General features: G+C 43.4%; 1 protein-coding gene across 9 annotated transcripts in view; it reads right to left on the minus strand.

Annotated features, from left to right (window-relative positions):
- The window catches only part of VTI1A (vesicle transport through interaction with t-SNAREs 1A), a 340,605-nt gene that overhangs the window by 24,878 nt on the left and 292,283 nt on the right, over window positions 1–23,444 (minus strand). Inside the window, exon 9 of one of the 9 annotated variants that reach the window (XM_081823532.1) lies at window positions 16,113–16,213. The exons of 5 other annotated variants lie outside the window; for them this stretch is intronic. In XM_081823532.1, coding sequence (XP_081679658.1) covers window positions 16,113–16,213 — 101 coding nt within the window. Of the gene's footprint in view, window positions 1–813; window positions 7,390–7,409; window positions 9,986–16,112; window positions 16,214–23,444 lie in introns of those variants that run through there. 3 more of the 9 variants (XM_081823537.1, XM_081823530.1, XM_081823531.1) reach the window with 3 other exon arrangements.

The raw sequence follows: 23,444 nt of genomic DNA on the forward strand, positions 1-23,444 counted from the left end.
ATAGAGGAGGAGAGAATACTTCCCAACTCATTCTATGAGGCCTGATACAAAAGCTAAACAAAGACATCACAAGAACTACTCACCATAAACATAAGACACCCAAATCCTTTACAAATATTAAATTGAATCCAGCAACATATTAAAAGAATTAAACACCACGACCAAATGGATTTATCCAGTAATGCAAGGTTGGTTTAGCATATGAAAATCAATTAATGTAATACACTGCATTAATATAATAAGGGACAAAACCCACACGATCATCTTATTAGACACAGAAAAAACATTTGGCAAAATCCAACACCTATTCATGACAAAACTCTCAAAAACTTGGAATAAAAGAGAATTTCCTCAATCTGATAAAGGGTGTCTATGAAAAATCAATCCATAGGTAACATCATACTTAATGAAAAAGACTGAATGCTTTCCCCCTAGAATTGGGATTGAGGCAAGAATGCTCTTACTACTACTGTTCAACGTTGTACCGGAGGTTCTAGCCAATGTAGTCCGGCATGAAAGAGAAATAAAAGGCATCTTGACTGGAAAGGAATAAATAAAATTATCCTCATTTACAGATGACATGATTCTATATGTAGAGAATCCTAAGTAGTCTACAAAAAGCTACTAGAACTAGTAAATATAGCAAAATTGCAAGACACAAGATCAACATACAAAAATTAATTGTATTTCTACATACCAGCAATGAACAGTATGCAAATGAAATTAAGAAAACAATTTAATTGACAACAGGATCAAAAAGAATAAAAAAATTTAGGAATAATTTCAACAAAATAAGTATAAAACCTGTACAATGAAATCTATAAAATAATGCTGAGAAAAATTAAAGATCTAAATAAATGGAGAACAAGTTCATGTTTGTGGACTGGAAAATTCAATACTGTTAAGATGGCAATTCAACACAATTCAAGCTTTATTAAATCTTAGGGTGTGTGTATGTGTGTGTGTGTGTGTGTGTATTTGAAAATGAATCCTTAATATATATATGAAAAGAACCAGAATGGCCAAAACAATTTTAAAAATAACAAATTGAAGGACTTCCATCAACTGGATTTCAAACTTGTTATAAAGCTATAGTAATTGAGACCATATAGTATTTATTGGTGTAAGGACAACATTCAGATCAATGGAACAAGATAGCAATCTCAGAATTAAACCTTTACATTTATGAATTCATTTTTGACAAAGGATCCAAAGCAATTCAAACATACTAGGGGAATTGGATGCCTATATTTTGAAAAAAATGAACGTAGACCATTATCTCACACTCTACACAAAAATTCAAAATGGAACACAGACTTAAATGTAACAGCTAAAACTACCAAACTTCTAGAAGAAAACCTAGAAGAAAATCCTTGTCACCTTGGGATAGGCAAAGATTTCTTAGGCAAGACACTAGCATGATCCATAAAATAAAGAATTGATAAACTGACTCCCCCAAATTTAGAAGCTTTTACTTTTTAAAAATTCACCAATAAGAAAATAGAAAGGCATAGAAAGGCAAGCTACAGGCTAAGGGAGAGTATCTGCAAGTTATATATCTAATAAAGACTTGTATCCAGAAGTGTAAAAAATAAAAACTCTCAAAATCCAATACTAAGACAAACAACTCCATTAAAAATTTATACAATTAGAAAAGAGCTAAACAGACATTTCACCAAAGACCATATACCAATGGCTAATAAGCAGATGAAAAAAATGAGCAACCTCATTAGTCATTAAGAAAATGTAAATTAAAATGAGAGAGCACAACACATCCACTAAATGGCTTTAATCAAAAAGATGGACCCTACTGAGGACATGGAGTCTTCACACTCTGCAGGTGAGAATGTAAAATGGCACATCTCCTTTGCAAAAATGGTTTGGCAGTTAAAAAAAAAGTAAACATATACATACTATATGACCCATTGATTCTACTCCCAAGCATCACCCAAGGGAAATGAAAACATATGTCTATACAAAGACCTGTATGCAAAGGTTCATAGCAGCATATTCATAATAGCCCAAAACTCCAAACAATCCAAACAAAATGTGATACAGGCATACAGTGGAATAATACTCAGCACTAAAAAGGAGCAAATGACTGATACATGCTGCAATAGGGATGAGCCTCAAAAACATTAGGCTAAGCAAAAGAAGCTAGACATAAAAGATTATATATTGTATGATTCTATTCATATGAAATATCTAGAAATCGGATCAGTGATTGCCTGGGGCTGGGGTCAGGAGCAGGAATTGACTCAATGCAAACAGGCATGAAGGACTTTGGGGTGATAGAAATATTTTTAAAATAGATTATGGTGATGGTTGTGCAACTCTATAAAGTTACTATAAATCACTGAACTGGATGCTTACCAATGGATAAATTTCATAGTATATAAATGATACCCCAATACACTTGTTAAACAGAAAAGTCCACAGGCCAGCAATGGCTGGTCTGGGTCTCAGGGTAGATGGTATACTAATGTAGTAAAGGCAATCTTCCAGACTGAAGTAGCCTACCTTCTTGTCTCCCCTTTTTAGTAATGGCAGCCTCTTTACTTCTTTCAGTCTGTAATTATTTATTTGTTTCCTTGGTTGCCTCTTTTATGAAATGGAAATGCATAAGAGCAAGGTTCAAGTATGCATTGGTCTTTGTTGTAGCCCATTACCTATTCTACTGCTTGGCACATTACAGACATTAACAAATATCTGATGAGCAGATGATGTTGAGAAAGAGGAGAAATATTTGAATTTTCATTAAAAAATCAACACATATTTGCCTGGATTGTTTACTAATATCTTTATCATGGAACCTTATTCATTTCAGCAAAATTCCCTATCACGTGTCAGGCATGATGTGCTTGATGCTAGGCAATAAGATTAAACAGACCTGGTTTGTGTCCTCAAGAAGCTCATGGCCTAGTGGAAAACAAGACATGGTATTCTGACATCTAATGAGCATGAGTGGCGTGGCTCAGACTACAGGAAATCTGGAGGAAAGGGGTAGGGAATCAAGTACTACCTGTGGCTCAAGGTAAACTGGTTCGTAGCCTAGGATATCACCTGTTTATTGCAGAAGGACTGTGCCTCCTATACTCAGATTAGTGTGGTATTGTAAATCTCAGCCATATTTTAGGGCAGGGTTCTCAAAATGTGTTCCATGGACCCTTTCAGGGCTTCCATGAAGTCAGAACTATTTTTATAATAATAAGATGTTATTTGCCGTTTCCACTCTCCTTCTCTCATGAGTGTATAGTGGAGTTTTCTAGAAGATCACAACAGACATCACAACAGATTGAATGCAGAAGCACCTATGAGACTCCAGGTGTTCTCCATTAAGCCAGACATTAAAGAGATTTGCAATAATATAAAACAATGCCCCCTTCTCACTCATTTTGTTTTAGAAAATACAGTAACTTCTCATAAAAATTTTTGTTCATATGTAATCAGTTGATTATCACGATTTAAAAATGAATTAGTAAATACTTAAATTTTTCTGTTTCAATTTCTAATATGAAAAATATTGATCGAACTAACCCATACAAACAAGGACTCTTTGGGGCTCTCAGTAATTTTTAAGAGTGTAAAAGTGTCCTGAGACTTAAAAGTTTAAGGCCTGCTATTCTAGGGGGAAGCAGAGGGAGGGATTTGGGGCATTTTATTTATAGAATCCATCAAACTGGACACTGAAAGATATTTATAGGGCATAAGTGAGGGCCACTGAGGGCCATAGACACTTAGAAAGATATACAGAATGAGTTCACTGGAGAGAGTTATGGAAAACTGTGGGTCCTGAGGATGTTTGTACTTGGTCAGACCTCAAAATGCAGCGTGGGGACACACCGGCCCAATTGTCTGTTTACCCCAGCTATCAAAATTGTTCAAGTGCACTGTGGTAGAAAATGCTTTAGCACTTTATAAGCAAAATAATTCAGAGGAACTGTAAAGTACCTAAAGTTAGCTACTTATAATGAAATCTACACCCATTGCTAAAATATTGATAAAGTGGAAGAGAATGTGACAAGGCAGAAGAATCTGGATCAGGTTATACTAAAAGACAGGAGCAGGCAGCTTCTAAAGAGTGGAAGATGGCACAGTATGATGTGGAGAGTGTGAGACTTCACCCCGACTGCCTGGGTTTGATCCTGGCTCTCTGCCACTCTTGAGCTGTGTAACCTCGGACAAGGTCCTTACCTCTCTGGGCTTCAGGATATTACCAATACCTATCATATCAGGTGGTAATAAGGATTAAATGAGATAAGCCATAAGAAGTGATTAGGCCATAGTGACCACTATAAAAGTAAAGAGTTGATATTATTTCCATAATCATTCTCTTATATGTGGGGTTTTTTTTTTAGATTTTATTTTTTAATTTATTTTAGAGAGAGAGAGTGCAAGCAGGGGCGGGGGTAGGAGCAGAGGGAGAGGGAGAGACAGAATCTCAAGCAGACTCTCTGCCAAGCACAGAGTCTGATGCACAACTCCGTTATGACCTGAGCCGAAGTCAAGAGTTGGACGCTTGAACCGACTGAGCCACCCAGATGCCTCTCTCGTATGGTTTTGAAGGAGGATCTTAGAAACTTTAGAGATGCCTTTGTTGGGGAGGGGCTTCTCTGTATCAGCTTCCATGGTCCTTGTGCCGACAAAGGCCTCCAAGAAAATGGCTGCCCCGGGAAGGCACTTGGAGTCCCCTAGTGTGCTCCTCATGCCCATCTACCACACTCATGGACCTCTGCCCCTGGTCCTTCCCTTTCCTACCACTCCTGGAGTTTGCTTAGCTATACCACTGGCATGTGTGGGAAAACATTAACGGCCATGCTTCCATTCAGGGCTGGGAAGGTCTTTCTCTGTGCAAGTTTACAGTGGAAAACAAGGGAAAGACTAAATTCCAAAGCCAACAGGGGCCGAGGGATCTGCCGACATCTTGGGTTTTGCCATGATGTGAAAACATATGGCTTCAGAGTGTAACATGAACAGCCCTGAGATCTCTCCAGGGTGGAATCTATGTTTTCAAGCTATGCAGAAATACTTACAACGAACCTTTAAAAAAGTCAGTAGGAGGGTGTGTTAAATGAAAATCAAGATAACCTTTCTTAGGCATGCTTTCCCTATAAACTCCAAAATCTTGCCTTTTGGAGGAGACTAAGAATTGGAGAAATGCCTTAAAACAGGAAGTGTCTATTTTTCTCCAACCTCGCTTGAGTTGGGCACTCTTGGGAGGGGGAGGCTTGCCATTTGTAGACAAGAATGAAGCCTTTTGTGAACAGCCTAAGTACACCACTGACTTGCTTTAAAAAGTGTCAAAGGCTATTTCTGGAGAACATGCGGTTCACCGTGCCAAACTGAAACATTGACTTATCGCCTGATTTAGCATTAAAACATTAGAACTTACAATTTAGACTCCTCTGTTTACGCCAAATGAGTTTGTCAACATGCTGCAAATATATTTCTGTTATCATAATGAAACCAAGAAATGGGTGGAAGTGGTTTCTCACTGTTGAAGGCCATGCTGAAAAGCACTTCAAAACACTGAAATCTGAGCTGCCCTATCCTATAGGCAACTTCTTTTCCCCAAAGAGTGAAGAGCGGATGCTGGGTGTAGCTACATCAGTGCATAATAGGTTTATTCTCATTCACAAAATAGTAATTACTTTATGGTTCCAAAGTAAAACTAGTGTAAGAAATACACCGGCAGATTTGCTACAGATGTGGTCTCTGACACGTACACACTAAGATTTGAACATTATAAAGTATAAGGCAGACAACCATTAAGTTCAAGGTCTGGATTGATTAAAAAAAAAAGAGAGAGAGGAGAAAAAGGATTAGCGTGCCCGTGTCTGCCATTGTGTTTGAACATATCGCTTTAAAAGATATCATTTATCTCTTTCCCTGACTTCGCCCCATTTTATTTCAAGGTCGGTCTGCCTTTTGTTTGGTTCCTTTCACTCTGACACAGATGACCGTTCTCGGGAAAAGTGCAGCCCTTTGGCTGTCCGGCTCGATCGCTGGCCTGGGACTGGAATGTGCTTGTTTGGCATGTGCTCAGGAGAACCAAGACTCCCCGGACCCTGGGGCCCGGGACGGCGAGGAGCACGTGCGGGGCCGGCCGGGCACCTGGGCCGTGCAGGACTTTGTCACCACCTGCCGCAAGGGTTAAGGTGGCCACGGTAATTATGCCAAGGCCATGCATTATTCTGACAAAGTAATCCATCAAATAATTTCTCACAATTTCAATTCACCCCTCGAATTTTCCTTACCTCCAAAGCCAGCTGGATATTATATTACTGAAGCTGTTGAAAGGGTGGAACACTAGCCACGGAGCCAAAGGCCACGGCAACTATGCAATGCATAAATTTTTATTGTTTGCTCAGTATTGAAATCTCATTAGGGTCCATAATTCATCTGAACACCGTGAACATTTACATCTGCTGATCATGAGAACTTAGAAGGAATGTACACCTTTGGCTAACTTGTTTTTAGAGGAGGCCGTGTGTGTGTGTGTGTGTGTGTGCGTGCGTGCGTATATACTCATATGTTTTTAGTCCTTGAACAGCTGTGGTTTAAATATCCCTTACTCAAACCAATTTCCAACCTGAATTTAAATATCCCAAAGTTGTTTTCATTTGGCAGCTTTTAGACAAAGACTCAGTTCTCCTCGAGTCCAGCTTAATCAATGTTGGAAAATTCCACTCATTGCACATGGGCCTGAATGCAGCTCTGCTGTGTTAATTACATCAGAATTATCCCAAAGATTACATGCCTTTCATTCGATGTATATGTTTTTGTCTTCACTTAACTACGGCTTCAAAATCTACTTGAGAGAGAAAATATAACCGTGACTGTTTGTGGGTTCTAGGGATATTCAGATTTGTGTCCACATTTTTTTTTTTTTTTTTGGTGTGGGTCTATTTAGGCATCTTTCCCACCAAGTTTGACCCTTTGATCTGGCAGCGTTTTCATTTACAAGGCTCTTAGCAGCTCCAAGAACACCATATTTTGAAGGTGACAATCACAGGATCACAGAGTCAGAACTGGAAGGGCGAGGGGCCTTAGGGGCCATCGAGCCAGGCCGGCCCCTCTCCCAAGCCGCGACAACACCCCTGACAAGTGGTCCTTCAGGAATGCATCCATTTTTGGAATGAACTATGGCAGCAGCTGAAAGGCTCTTAGCAAACACTCCCTAGCAGTTCAGGGCAGAGATGAAGAATCCTGTGTCCGATGAGAAGTCCGGAGGGAATTTAGGTAGACCAAATGTAATTACCCAGACTGGCATCTGGCTAGGGCACCAGCTTTTACAGCCCCTCCGTAATTCCAGCTGATGGCAGTGACACCTTCTGATGAGAGTCTTGTCGACTGCAAGCTGCTCTTTAGCAGGACTTCACTAATACGCTGTGACGGGAAAAATCGGATACAGATGTTTTCACTCAGAAGGTTTTGGAAACGCTAAAGTCCTATCTTCTCCTCAAGGAGAAAGGGCATGCACTTCCACTTGGGAAAAAGAAGCCAAAGGGCCTTCGCACAGGGGCCGAGCCCGATGCAGGCCTTGGTACAACATCCTTTTGCAGGGGGCTCTCCAAGTCAGCGCTAGGGCGCAGGGTCCCACCCTCAGCGAGGCTTTGACAGTCTCAGCACCCAACTGCCCACAGCTGGTGACATGGCCCTGGACACACTGGGGGGAGCAAGCCCCAGAGCAGCGCGATGGGAAGTGATGTGGTCCGGTGCCGCACACCAGTCCGTGGACACCGGGGCGAAAGGCAAGAGCCCTGGGCCTGGGGAGGCAGTGATGAGCAAAACCGAACGGGTGCCTGCCCTCACGGAGCTTACAGACTTTATACCAACTCAGCCACACCCGCCCAGTATACAGCGGCGGCAGGACTGGGCAGTGCTGCAAAAGGGGCAGATGCAAACCTCTGAGAGTCGACAAGAGGGGGCTCACGTCAGGTGGGACTTCTCGGGAAGCAGGTGCCGAAATGAAGTTAGGAGCGAAAAAAGTGTATTGAACGGTAACACCCGTGGAAGATAGGCGGGGGAAGAAGCAAGACTGGGGAGGGAAAGGCTGCAGACCATCATGCAGCTCGGACACCAATGAAAGCAAAGGAGAGCGTCAGATCCCATGCAGGTGGAACCAAGTTTCCACCAACCCAGTGAAAGGCTCTGGGGCAAAGCTGACTGCATGCCAAGAGAGGGAGCTCACAGTGGGCGGAAAGGGCTTGGCCCTGGGACCTCCACTGTGCTCAGTCAGCGGCTGGGGGCTGCCTGGGAAGAGGCTGCCTCAGTCCTGATGATGAGATGAGCTGGGTACCTGCAGGTGCCGATACCTGGAGCGAGCGCATTCCTGGGAGCTGGCTGGCTGCACCCCCATGGCTGCCACAGGACTGAGCTCAGCGCGGGGCCTGGAGAGGGCTTCCCTGAGGCAGCGATGATGCTGACTGGAGAACTGAAGAATGCACTGGGTTAATAAGCAAGGGAGGAGGGCGGGGACGGGAAAAAGACTCCAGGCAGGTGGCCTAGCATGTGCAGAGGTCCTTTATCTGGAGTGGTATGTCGGTGGGACTGAGACAAGGCAATGTGCCCAGAGAGAACAAGGACGGAAGGAGGTGAGCCCAGGGGGAGGCAGAGATCGGATAGTGCTAGCCTTGTGGATCATCGTAAGGATCTGGTTTTCTATTAGCTAAGCAGCTCTGAGGAAGTTCCTAACTTTACTGACATTTAGTTTCCTAATCTGCAAAATGGGAAAAATAATAGGTGCTTTGTAAAGTTGATGTGAGAAGTTGAGTGAGATTATACATATTGAGCTTTCGATCTAGTGCCTGGTACACGGGCAACGCTTGGTAAATGTTGGATATTATAGAAAACTTGAAATGCCTTTTGAAAGAAAGCAAAGGAGAAAAATGGACTTACTTTTGTATTTTATTTTCAAAGGTGTTTAAGTTTTATGCTGAAATAACGTGCGTGCATTTGAAAAACTATAAGCGAAACTGCTCAATTTCCTCTCCACCAAAAGCACGGTGTTATTCCAATCCTCAATTAATGGAATTCCAGGCATACAAATAAGCTTAGAATTTAACAATTAACATTGGCAATTCAGAGCTGAATAAGTAATAAATAGCTTGTAACAGAAAACAGGTCCACGAGAAATCTAAGAACAGAGGAGCTCTTAGGGAGAATAGCACATCATAAATGAGGATGTGGCTACAGAGAGCAGGACACCTTCTATATAACAGCAATATTGAAAATACAGATATCTTCTCCAATCTCACCCGTTTAGGGGAGTCATCCTTCAGATACCTATTTTCAGATGATTGCAGACCATAACATGCAGGAAATGAAATCATAAAGTGATGAAAGATGAATTTTGGCTGTCGTCGCTCAGGCCGACTTGACTGTCACAGAAAATTTTTTCCTAGATGGTCATTTTTTTTTTTTAAAAGTAGGTGAGCATGTGCTAACAGACTAAGGAATATTCTCTAAATTCACGTCCAGATGATCTGAACCAGCTCAAAATAAGTCGAGCCCCTACACTATTGGCCTTGAGTGTGTATGAGTTTGGGATAACCTGCCCCATGGGGCGAGAAGGGGACAATCTCTCCTAAGGAGATGCATTCGCCACAGACTAGTTTCCTGGGTGGCCGTGAGCAAAAGCACTGGTCATTTCACGACTGTGATGCCCCTGCCATGCTTGTCACTGTGTCAAACTCCAGTCTCCCCTTAAACAGATAAATCCCTGCAGCCGCTGTTTTATGAACTCACACATGACTCCCTTTGACTTCTCGGCATCTAGCAAATTCGCAAAGCTATCATTCTCCTCTGTTTATCCCCTGGTCTCTTCCATCAGAGAGGATTCTGACCACCTCTGACACTTAGAGGAGTGAATGGCGGTGAAAATATCTGGCATCCACTCACGGAAACCTTGATGGGAGATGCTGGTAGAATCACGCAAAAGAACCGCAAATGTGCTTGTTCTTTGGTGTTTTGCCTCTTTTCCCTGTTCAAGCGGTGATAAAGCAAACGTGAGGTTTCCACAACCACCCAAACAAAAACATCTTCTTGGAGAATTTGAAAGTATTCCACACATCAGCTTAGATTATCATCCCCGCCCCCCAAGCTCCTAAACTTCTCCTGCCTATTTCTTTCCTGTGCCAAAGCTTATCAACTCTTAGGTCATCTTGATTTGTCAAAAACTGCTTGGATCACAGGGTTGAACCTAAGCAGATTGGACAGGGATTTCTTCATGCACATAAAAAAAAAAGTCTGACGAGAAAGTTACTTCTGTCTCCCAGTGGAGAAAGGGGTGGTCCACCTTTGCTCCTAAGTTGTGTGTTAGTATTGACTAAATTCTGAAAACATTCTTTTTTTTTCAAAAGGACTGCTACCTGATGGAGTTACTCCACACTCTGAACCTTTCATTACAGTGAGTCATACTGCAAGTAATTTTTAAAAACCCTCCCAAGTTTTCTTTTTTGCTATAGATTTGCCAAGAATTCTTTCAGTAAAATAGGAGTTAACAGGAAAAAAAACAAAAACAAAAACAAACCACCACCCTTTTAGTTCTATACGGAATAATTAAATTTGTTTAAATATGTAAGATTTGATGGAAATAGAAGATTTTGTGAAAGACTTGTACCCAGTGTAGATTGGGTCACTCAAGTGTTTGTGGTTATTCGTGGGTAATTGGTTCACATAGCCACGTGGGACAAGCCGAGTCTTGGGAGGTCGGAAGACTGGCTAGTGCTAGCCACATCTGGGAACCTGTCCCATGACTTTCTAGTCCTCCACGCACAGAAACGGGTTTCTACCATGAGGATGGCAAGGATTCTTCCAAAGACAAAACAGAGATAGGCACTGATGTGGACTTTGATTTTGCTCTCTGTAATTTAAAACCCAGTCATCAGGTATGTGAAAGTCAGAGTTCTGACCTTCTCCCAGTTAGGAAAGAAGGGCTTTGAAAGGCGTGATTGGTTTCTTTCTCAGCAAGCCTTATGAAAAAGATTTTTTAAATCAAGTCAGTGCAACTCAAGACTTGGAAGCGAGAAAATGACAATTATGTGACTTCTGCGGAGGTTAGAGTAGCTCCCGCTTAGACGGTTAATGTTGAACACACTCTGGGCTGTGAGAGGCTAGGGACAGCGCCACTGGCTATCACCCCACACACATGGCCGGCCGGATGGACGGATGCATGACAGGCAGCAGCTGTGAGAATCTCTCTGCTCATAACCATCTTGTTTCCGGGACATGGTGCAGAACAGACCCTTCCGTGCTAGCCCAGGGCCCGTGTCTGCAACTCCTTCGCACCAGCCCTGCCTCTGAGCTCCCTGAGGTTGCAGCAGATGTTAAAAACTAAAGTTGAAACCTTTAAGCTGTAATGAAGGAGTTCACAGGGTTCATAATCCCAGCACCCCACCCCGATTCTCCAGCGATCCCACTGAAATCTTTCAAACGGTCCTCAGCACTAACACGGTGCATGCAGCGCGTGTTGAACACGCCGATCTGCCCATGATTACCCTCGGCGGCTGTAAAACAATCTCACTCCTCGAGTGAATGCAGGCTGCAGCAACAATGGTGTTATTGACTTGTTGCTCCGGCTCTATTTAGTTATTACCCTCGGGGCCACAATCAATAGACTTTGCACCAAGTCAGCCTAATAAATCCCAGGCTCTCACTGGAGGTTTGCCAGGAACTGCAAGAAAATCTATGGCAGGGAAACTCTTAGAGTGCAAAGAGAGAAAGCTGCACTGGCAGCTGTATAAATTAATTAACAAGGAACTGTTTATTCTTCTAAAAGATCAGATTGCACATTTATCATCATCGAAGAAGTCACAGACAGACTATCATGAAATTATCTGGTAGTATAAAAAACTCCCACAAATTTGGATGTGCACACAAAAGAGAGAGACCTGCGCTCTATGGCAACTTGTTTCTGTCTGTATTATATTTTCATTTACTTGGCTTACAAATTTGCCTTCTCTGCACTAGTTCCGGTCAGTCTATCATTTCCAGCTCACACGGACAAATGTAGCCTGCCTTGATAATTCTTGAAGCTTGTAGCTGAAATCGTCAACACAATAAAAATAAAATGTTGATCATTAACATTGTGCTCTGGGGTTTGTTGGTGGTTTTTTTTTTTTTTCCCCCTGCTGTCAGGAATTTGAATCTTGCTTGTAATGCAACAGTGGAGGGAAAAGTGCTTTAGGTGATACAAACACTAAAAGGTCACGGAAGTAAATGCCAGGTTATTTCAGATCATTGCAAAAGAATTCTAGAGCGGTTCTCCTTACTTAATAAGCAAATGGTGTGAAGATTCAGTGGCAAAGATCCAGGATTCTGCTGCTTTAAGACATGTTGAACTAAGCTTGGGTGCGAGACAGTCTTCTTCCATAGGTTGTAAGCAAATGTAAGAGATCAATGGGGCTCTTGGAGCTTCGTTGCTACTGCAGTAGTTCCTTCTAGAATCCTTACAGAAAAGTTTTCTTTTCCCAATTCTGTCTATGCTATTACAGAACCTGTAGCTTGACAGGGAAAAAAAAAAAAAAGGCTTTTTAAATGCTGAGCGATTTTAGTTTTTAAATTCAAGGGAGGGAGTGTTAGAAATGGTCTTTAAACAGAATCACAACATCCAACCTCAAATATCACTCAGCAGATTGGCCAACGTTTGGTGAAAGTCTATTAGCTACAAGGCACTGAAGCAGCCATTGACTGGCTGTGACACAAGCATCATTGTTCCCAGGCGTGGAAAGCTTATTTCATTGCTTCGGTCTAGCCTGGGATATGTCAGCCCTACTGCATGTTAACACACTCCTGTGAACACAAAAGGGCACAGCGACCCCCTCAAACATGTACCCTTTAACTTGATGGGCCCTCAGGAGATTGGGGGGGGGGGCACCTACATGCACACACATGAAACCCATTTTATTGTGGGACTGCTAATTGTGTTGTCCCAATAATTTATTGCCTCTTATAAATGGTTTCCAGGTAATAAGAGTTAATTGACTCAAGAGACTTCCATCCATTGCAATTATCTCCTAATATCGTACATCAGGCTCATGTACTTTCTATTAATCAGATCAGATGTATCACCTGAATAGATGCATTAAAAAAAATGGTGGAACTTGAAATCATCATCCCAAACTTATTTCTAAATATGCTCACAAAAAGTTGTTTGTCCTCAGATGAATGGACTACCCTAAGCACAATCTGGCCTTGAGCTTGGAGACTGGGCAGAGCCACTGGCCTCCAGAGTACACCTACTTTACTCCTATCTCATTTTTCATGAGAAGACCAAGGTTCAGAAGGGGAAGTGGTGGTTCGGGGGAGCCCCTGGAGAGTTAGTGGCAGAGGCAGGCCTGGGTCATAGATTTTTCGCCATCTTTTTCTTGCATTCTCAAGTTTCGACTGAGATAGAATATAGCCATGAGAAGAACCTTTGACCAAACAGATGCAGGGGAGCTTCTTCATGCCTCTGCCTCACCTATTTCTGCTTCTCTCTCCCCAGTAAAATAGCTCCTGAGCTATTCTCCCGTGCCCTCAGCTCCAGACCTGAACACTCAGCCTCTTTTTGTGACACCTTCTCTAATACCCTCCACATCAAAATGTTTCAGTTCCAGGTTCCATGGCCTTAGGGCCCAATGGCATGTGTATCAGGTCCCTTGCTCTGTTGCTACTCCTTGCCTTGCTTCAGCCAAGTCATTCCTTGTCTCTGAGACTTAGTTGTTTTCTTTTTCCAAATGAGGGAGTTGGAGAGATTTCTAAGATTTCCTATCAGCTCTAACATCCTAGGATTTATGCCAAAGGCCACTCATGGGTTTTCATGCCTCATCATGTTTGCATAGCTCTTCTTACTGCTCCCGGTGTCTTCATGTCCACCAGCTCTCTGCTGCCTGCCCCAGGTAAGGTGTTCAATTCTGGCAATGACACTATGCCTTAACCCAGTGGCAAGGCACCACTGGAAGGAATTTCAAGCCCAGGGGGAAGAAAAAAATCTCAATTCACACTCTGAAGATCCCTCTTGGTCCTCTCTTCTCAACATGTAGGCTACGCTAGATGGGCTGTCACTCGGTCTTATGGCTACAAGTTTTCTTTCCAATTAACTGTCTCTTGCCAGGCTCTGGGGACACTACTTGGAACACTGAGATGGGTTGAGGCCCAAGCACCTTCCAAGCACACCTTCTGCCAAGTTGAGGTGTGTCTAAGCATCATTCTTTTCTTTTTTTAATAAAGATTTTATTTATTTATTTATTTATTTGAGAGAGAGAGAGTGGGAGGAGGAGCAGAGGGGGAGGGAGAGACACAAGCAGACTCCGTGCTGAGCATGGAGCCCAACGCAGGATCCCCAGATCATGACCTGAGCCGAAACCAAGAGTCTGACACTCAACCGACTGAGCCACCCAGGTGCCCCGGCACCATTCTTTTCTAAGCCTTCCAGTGGTTAATGCTGTAGGTGGAGGAATGAGGCTAACACAGGATAGTTTGTGGGGTGGGTTTGTGCCTCTGGAATTTGCTACTGTGTGGGGTTCTAGGGTTCTGGCCTCTATGATCTGAAATAGCAGACACATCGTTAACTTTTAGCTTGATCAATGGTGGAAAAGGGGAGAAGAATACAATGAGAGTGAGCACACATCCTTTGTGTGGCAACTGGATACCAGGTAGTATGGGCTTTTCTGTACATGGGAATGTTTTCTTTAAGCCATTTGGTAACACTGGAAACTTCATATCATTATCCCACTTTAGACATGAGAAAACTAAGGCTCAGAGAGGTTAAGTGACTTCTCTAAGGTCACAAGCGTGGCCAAGAATCGGCTCTTAGTCTTTTGACAGAAAGGTCAGAAAGGTCAATTCTCTTTCTATAACAGCTTACTTCTGCCCCAAAGGCCTGGAGATGGCAGGGAGATAAGAGACAAGTATAAGTTAAGGTGATTAAATCACTACCTCACTGGTTATTTTTACATCCAATTAATAGGCTCACTTTATGAGCTATAGAGTTACATTCTATGGCCTGTAGCCTAGAGCTTATGAGACATGAAGTGGTTCTCCTGTTGTGAAAGTTGACTCTGCCCATCCTGCTCTGATTGGCCAATGGGCTTCCAGGGTGGATTGGGCTGAGGTGTGTCTTAGTGGATGACCACATCATTCCACAGTTCTTTTTCCTCCCTTAAAAACAGTTGTATAATCGGATATCTATATGCAAGAAAAGAGAGTGGGACCCTTACCTCACACCACATATAAGCATTACTTCAAAAGCAAATCAAAGACCTAAATGCAAAGCCAAAACTATAAAACTCTTAGAAGAAAACACAGGAGTAATATAAGCATTACTTCAAAAGCAAATCAAAGACCTAAATGCAAAGCCAAAACTATAAAACTTTTAGAAGAAAACAGGAGTAAATCTTTGTGACCTTGGATTTAGCAATAGATTCTTGGATATGATACCAAAAGCAAAAAGAAATAGACAGACTATACTTCATCAAAATGAAAAACTTTTGTGCTTCAAAGGACACTATCAGGAAAGTTAAAAGATAACTCACAGAATGGGAAAAATATTTGTAAATCATATAGCTGATGAGTGACTTGTATCTAGACCTTACAAAGAACTCTTACGACTTACTAATAAAGAAGAAAATGGATACAATTACAAAATGGGAAAAGGATCTGAGTAGACATTTCTCTAAAGAAAAGATGCAAATAGCCAATATTATAGCACATGACAAGATCAATAGTCATCAGGGAAATGCAAATCCAAACCACAATGAGATACCACTTTATACTCACGAATACAACTAGAATCAAAAAGTCAGATAATAACAGGTATTGGTGAGGATATGGAGAAACCAAACATTCATACACTCTTGTGGGAATACAAAGTGGTGCAGCTGCCTTGGAAACAGTTTGGCAGGTCCTCAAAAAGTTAAAACTGGAATTACCCTTTGACTCAGTATTCTGCTCCTAGGTTTTTGCCCAAGAGAAATGAAAACATATGTGCACACAAAGACTTGTATGTGAACGTTCATAACCGCATTATTCACAATAACCGAAATGTGGAAAAAAACCCCAGTTGCCCATCAGCTGATGACTGGATAAACAAAATGTTACTCTGCCATAAAAAAGAATGACCTACTCACACAGGCTACAGCGTGGATGAAGCTTGAAAACATGGTGAGTGAAAGAAGTCAGCCGCAAAATATCATCTGTGATTCCATTTCTACGAAATGTCCAGAATAGTCTATAGAGAAAGGAGGTTAGTGGTTGCTTAGGGCTGGGGAACGGTGACATTGGGGAGTGATGGCTAAAAGTTAAGGGGCCTCCTTATGAGGTGATACAATCACGCTGATGGGTGCGTGTATCTGTAACGTACAAAAACCCCACTGAATTATGCACTTTAAATAGGCAAACTGTAGGGGATGTGAATTATAGCTGAAAAAACGCCCTGAAACAACCCACCACATGACTGTGCCTTAGGTACTGTTCTTGCAGCGTGGTTCCTTTGCTGTGTAGCAGCCAAATTCTACCCCACAGTTGCTTCCCGGCTCTGAGGGTCTGTCCCACTTGGGCAGGTGTGCTGCTCATTTTAAAAGTGCCTTCTCTATTCATCCTTTGAGGACAGAGAGAAGGAGCTACGTGCTCCTTGCCAGGCCCGATGTTAAGCGCTGTGCACAGGTTACATCATTTAATTCTTACAACTGCTCCCCACAACAGGTACCGTTCCTACTTCCACTTAAATACCGGGAAACTGAAGGAGTTTAGGTAACCTGTCCAAGGTCACACAGCTAGTAAGGGGCAGCCCCTGGATTTGACCTCGAGTGCATCTGACTCCAGAATTGGGCACATGGGGGCCTTAGTTATGTATAAACATGGGACACTGCCATGGCGGGGCCGGGGGAGTGGTGGATGGGGGACAGTGTGCACTCATGGAAACCTCCCCTTCCCCTTGCAGCCTGGGGAATCTTGAAGGCCTCTCCATTCTAACCTGCCTAGAGTGTTCCCTGGGAGAGCCAGAAACTTCTTTAGAGAGAAGCTAGAGACTCCTTTTGAGAGAAGTCCTATCCATCCTGTTTATTTAAAACTGGAGGGGGTTTGTTTTCCCCCCGAAGCAGCTGTAACTGACACTTTGAACCCATCTTTACACGTATTTGTTTCTGAAAACCAGTTTGTTTGTGGTTAGGGAAAAAACATACTCATTGAATTTTAAGGAGTTATTTCTATAAACATGTGGCAGAAGTAGGATGTTACGAGATTTAACGATGGAATTAATTTTCTTTTTAAAAAACATTTGGAGTTAATTACTCCTGTTCATGAGGCTGCGTCTTTTAGCCAAATTTTTGTTTTCATGTCAAACCAGAAGACTCGCTATACAAGTTAACACTTTGATGCAGCGTGCCCACCTCTGCCATTGACTTACGGTGTGATCAGAGGCCAGTCACTTGCCTCTCTGGGGGCTAGCACCCTGCTGGGGCCCAATAACTGTGGAATATCATTGTCCAACACGTAACATGAGTGGGTTGGATCAGATCAGGGGTTGCCAACTGGCAGCCTGTGGCCAGATCCCACCTGCCAGATGTGTTGGTTTGGCCTGCTCAGTTTTTAATTAAAAAAAAATTTTTTCCTTGCCAATATTTACTAATGGGGAGATTTATAATCTAGAATTCAGGCATTCTGGAAAACTCAGAGGATGGGCCTCAGTGGGCCCACCTTCCCTGAATGCAGCAGAGGAATGGATCCTAAGAAGCCTTTTTGGTGGCGCACCCACTCTCTGGTTTACCTCATCACCGCCCCGCCCCGGGCTTGTTTTACTCACCCGTGATACCCAGCCGGTACTTACGGGCCACTGGGTATGCCCTCTCTGAACTGGATCCTTCCTCTGCTTCCTACCTGCTCTCCCAGGCTATGCTCTAAGCTTGGTAGTGTTCCAACAGGAAGATAAAAATGAGGTGAGACACCAGGACCTTGCTATATGCTTTTCCAAATGCCATGCAGAGCAAGAGGATGCAGAGATGGGCGCCCACGGCACGGAGCTGTGACTACCACGTTGGCCCTCATGCTTGACATCACACCCACAGCAGAACCTTCCAAGACACCTGGAGGGTTCAGCTCTGATCAATGCCCTCCTGTGCCCAAGACCTCCAGCTCCCAGAAGGGCGGGCATCCAGGTATAACCCGGGAGGCTGCTGTTGGCAAGTCTAGCTCACTAACGAGGAGAAGACAGAGAAATGCCATGGGTTCATCTAGCGTTCCGTTCCGAATGGACTTGGATTCCAAGTCAACTCATTTCCTTCCTTATGAGAACTGGAGACAAACAGATCCTGCAAGTTAACTGACAAAGCCTTCCCTGACACCATCAGAGGAAGCGCGGGTCCTTCCTCTGCACACGAAGGCCTCGCTCTCCAGTTACCTCATAATGAGGCCCCCGCGATGGTCCACCCGGTGTGGGCCACCGGCAAGGCCTGTGTTCTGTATTCTCCAGTCAGCAGGGCTGCGGGGGGCTGATCTGGATTTTCGTCTGACTGCTGGATATAATTAATTGCAAATTTCAGCTCTCCCTACTTCACACAGAAATTATTTGGAGTGTGCATACTGTTTCTCTTTTCTGGCCCTCCCAGTTTTTCTTTTAAGAAATGAGTAATTGTCAGTCCTACAAGGCCAGAATTACTTCCTAATGTGATTTTTTTTTTAACGTCTTAGTTTGAAATAATTCCAAACTTAACAGGAAAGTTGCAAGAATAATAAAATGAGCTCCCATGCACTTCACCGAGATTTACTGGTTGTTATTATTTTGCCCCAGAAGCTTTCCCATTCTCTCTCTCTCTCTCTGCATAAATGCATATTTCATTGGGGACCAGGAGAGAGTCAGTTTCAGACATCATGCCCCTTTGCGTTACCAGACACATTCACCCAGGAAATTTAACAGTGATACAACACTAACACTGAATCGACAGCCTGCATTCTAATCCTGCCACTGTCCCCATATGTCCATAATGTCCTTTATGCCACCCTCGTCCCTGCTCCAGGACCCAGCCTAGGCTCACGCACTGCCTTTAAGCTGTCTAGTTTTCAGGCCCCTTTGACCTCCTTTAATCTGAAATCCTAAATGTGGTTTTAAAGATGTTGAGAACCAGAACACAGAGAGGTAGGTGGTGGAAACATTGCAAGGAGAGAGGAAAAACCTCCCCAAATGTAACGGTAAACTGGTCAGTGGGGGAATACCAAATGCTCTCTTTGGCTTCAGCAGTTGCTCCAGGAATTGCATTATATGCTTCCAGCGGACGAGGCCGACTTGTGGAGTTCAGAGTCTTCCATTTTGGTCTTCTGCTTTCTTCCAGGGACAATTGCCACGTTCTGCTCTAATCGCCCTCAAGCCTCTCCAGAAAGAGCTCCGTGGAGCCTAATTACATTGCCAGGGTGATAGAGAAGCTTCCCCCCAGCCTTGTGTCTCACAAAGCATCTAAATCATGCCATTATACCACAACAATGGATTCTCACACTCGTCAGGCAATTTGTTTTAATTATGTAAATCACTTCATTCTCTTTTCAAATATCTGCAGGGAGCTGCAAGCCGCTGCAGGTCAAAATAGGACAGAGAGAGGCGGACGACGGAGGCCTGGCTTGGTCCTGGTGGTCACCTGTCATACGGTGTTGGGGTGCAGGGGGAGAGTGGGGCGCCGAAGTCCCAGAAAACGTGTCAAGATGCAAGGGGGAAGTAATGTGGAGTCCCCCTTCAGTGACAAAAGTACCCCACAGCACATGGCACAAGGCATGGTGATGCATTTTATCTGCGCCTCTGGGGGGAAGAGCAGGATCCCAACAGGCGCCGTGTCCTCGTCCTGCCGCATGCTCGGCAGCACCCCCACGCGCTAACCGCGGCGCCAGATTCAATAAAAAGAGAACCAGGAGTCACCCAAACACTGGAAAGTCACCCTCTCCAAGGTGCCTGGTGAGAAGACTGGTCCGGGGAAGGGGCTGAGTGCCTAGAACATTCTGGGTTTCATACCATCTGACCATGACTTGTATGGAGTTGGTGTTTTAAATAAGTAGGTTACATGTCCCCCTTGATCTTCAAACAATTTTTTAAATTATTCTTTTTTTTATCGTAGCTAAGAAACTTGGGAGAATACAGAGGACCAGAGGAAAGGCAGGCAGGCAGGCAGGCAGGCTCCTTTAGCTGAATACCTCGAAACCAATGTATTTAACATTAGAGGGTATTTGCTCCCATTGTTCCAGCACACTCCACACCATTATTAGTTTATGCCTCCCTGTTCTCAGAACTAGGACAAACATATTCTGTATAACACACTGGAATGGTTTCTCTAGTGTGCTTTTCATCGGACAGTTTGTACTTCAACCTCAGAAGGGAATAGCACCTATTTCCTTTTAGGCACGACGTCTGCAGTTAAGGTCTGCTGCCCCCAGGGGAAGAAGGGATGTGGGAGGCACGACAGCCAAATGGTTAAGAGTATGGGTTCTGTGGTCAGACCATCCGGATTCAAGTCCCCAAATTGCGTCTTATTAGTTGCATGACTTTGGGCCTTGGTTTTACCATCTGGAACAGGACATGATACAAGTTGTTACCCCAAAGGTTGGTGTGAGAATTAAAATGAGATGACTCATATCAAGAGTTTAGCATAGTACCTGGAGGATAGTAACAGTACCTACTAGCTGGTACTTCTATTATTATTACAACATGGTTTGAAACGTCAGTTTTAAGCCACAGATTAAGAAGCTGACTTTCCCTTCTAAAGAATAAAAGTTCAGATGGCGAAGAGATACGTAGCTTAAAAGCTCTGTTTGGAAGGCCATGGAATCCATATGGAGCAAGATTTAAAGGACTAACACCTGCATGCAACATTGCTACTCCTTTCTCACTCAACCACAACCGGTGTGAATCTCGTCCTGTTGCCTTTTTCTCTCTATGGCTTCAACAAAAGAAACCCTTGGCCTCCATCTCCTTCCATGTAACTGCCACTAAACCAGTCTCACGGCACCTTAAAATACTTCTACCTACTTAGAACATCTACGCTCCCTTATGTCTCTTTCTCCCCAAGGAAAAGGTTAATGAAGAAGCAGACAGGACGTCTTATTAAGAAGCCATCACTGTCCCTCTTCTTTATGAAAGCGATCACGGGAGAGGAGAGGTTTGAGCACTTTTTGTTAATCCGAAGCGGCCGTGTTTCCTCTCTTCCTTGAAGGGCACTAACACTTTCTTCTTTCCGATGGGAATTTGGGTCCTGGTTTTCGTCCTGACTTAATTTGCATGCAGTGGTTTCGTCTTCAGGTGAGGCCGCCTGGGGCAACCAGCAGGTAAGAATCAGATACCAACTGCTTCCAGAAACAGCCTGTTTCTAACCATTATGTCTAAAATTGTATTTGAACCTAAGTTTATAAACCAGCTTTTAATGTAATTTAGTAAGGCTTATAACCAGAAATTTCAAGTAACTCTGTAATAATAATGTTTACCTTTGAAAGCACCAGTTTTTCATTATTTATGTATCGTTTACACACGTGGTACGTCACTTAGAGTCAGTTTTTAACTTCAATTTTGTTGCTTTCTACAAAACAACTTTATTGCCTAAGGTTTCCTTTTATGCTTAACCTTACCCATGTATGTTAACATTCGCTAACATGTCCTACAGCCCTATGGTCTGACCCTGGCTACCATATCCCCCTCAGCACCTACTCCTCTCTTCCTCCTTGTGCCTCTCCAGACACGCTGGCCTCACGTCCCTTGCTCTCTGCATACTCTCCCCACCACCGGACTCTTGCATAAGCTATTCTGTAAGGACAGGAGCATCTAGGTAATGCCTTTACATCTCAGCTCAAGCACCGCTTCTTCAGGAAACCTGCCTCGGCCGCCTCCCTGTTCAGGAGAAATCTCTAGACTGGTGGTTCTCCACACATGATCTCTGGACCAGCGTCATCAGCACCACGTGGGGTCTCGTTAGGAACGCAAATTCTCAGGCTCACCTCAGACCTACTGAATCAGAAATTCTGGGGTTAGGGCCCAGCGATCTGTGTTTTTTATAAGCCCTCCAGGTAATACTGATGCCTGCAGAAGTTTGAGAACCACTTGCCCAGAGTTCTGTTGCACTATGAAGCTCTCCTTCATGGCATCCATGACAATCACACTCTCATATCTGGGCGATTCTGTGGCTAAGGTCTGTTCCCCCACTGAACTCAGGGCAGGGACTGTGTCTTTCTTGCCCATCATTGTGTCCCCAGCACCGAGCAGTGCTCAGCACATAGTAGGTGCCCAGTATGTGTTTTTCAATCAATAAAACATACGCAGATGTAACCTTTAAAAGGACCAAGATTCTAATAGAAGACATGGGCTAAAGACCTAAACAGGTACTTTTAAAGAGAAGAAACAGGGCGCCTGGGTGGCTCAGTTGGTTGGGCGACTACCTTCGGCTCAGGTCATGATCCTGGAGTCCCGGGATCGAGTCCCGCATCGGGCTCCCTGCTCGGCAGGGAGTCTGCTTCTCCCTCTGGCCCTCCCCCCTCTCATGTGCTCTCTCTCATTCTCTCTGTCTCAAATAAATAAATAAAATCTAAAAAAAAAAAAAAAAAAAAAGAGAAGAAACAGAAGTGGCCAGTATTTTAACATGCTGGATCTCAACCAGTAAATGGAGAAACTGGTAAAGCAGTGTGACGTCATTTCCTCCATACCTACCAGGCTAGTGAAGGTGAAAGGGAATCATGACACCAGCCAGGACAGGGGAATAGTCGTTGTTGCAGGAATGGGCATTTGTGCCGCTTTTCTCGACCACAGTTTGGCATCATTTTGAAAACTGGAAATGAGCCAGCAATGCCACCCTTAGTCGTGAACTCTAAGGAGGTATTAGAACAGGTGCACACAGGTATGGAGGTATAGGAGTGTACGCTGTAATACTGTAAGGAACTATAACTTTGAAATCATGCAAATGTTCCTCAGTAGGCATTTGTATGAGCAAACTGTGGTGCACTCAAAACTCCAAATGCCGTGCAGCTGATTAAAAGGATGATGCTGAGACGAATTAACTGATGTGGCGCAAAGATCGTTATATTTAGTAAAATGAAGAAAGCTCACTTAATTAAAAATTGGTATCTATCTATGTATGTATCCCGAGAAAAATGTCTAGACATACATTCAGTAAAAGATTTTCAATAGTGTGATTAGACAGGATCTTTATTTTCTTCGCCGTTTCCTATAATTTTCTAATATTTTAAATACAGCCCTCTAATATAAAAACTTGAAATAGAACATTTTAAACACCGAGTTCAGCTTAAGCAAAATACAACTAGGAAGGTAAAGCCGTTTCGTAAAAACAGAACCAACTAGGTAATTCTCAAAATATGCCTCTTTTGCATTATTCACTGTTTTGGATTAGCCATGCCACGAGACTTCTCCATTCCTACGGACAATCAAGAGTTGCCTACGGCTGGTACAATGACCGACACATCAGGTACTAGAGGCACTGAGTGGG

The sequence above is a fragment of the Leptonychotes weddellii genome, chromosome 6 (genome assembly GCF_054177405.1).
Source record: "Leptonychotes weddellii isolate Sample4059 chromosome 6, ASM5417740v2, whole genome shotgun sequence".
Lineage (NCBI taxonomy): Eukaryota > Metazoa > Chordata > Mammalia > Carnivora > Phocidae > Leptonychotes > Leptonychotes weddellii.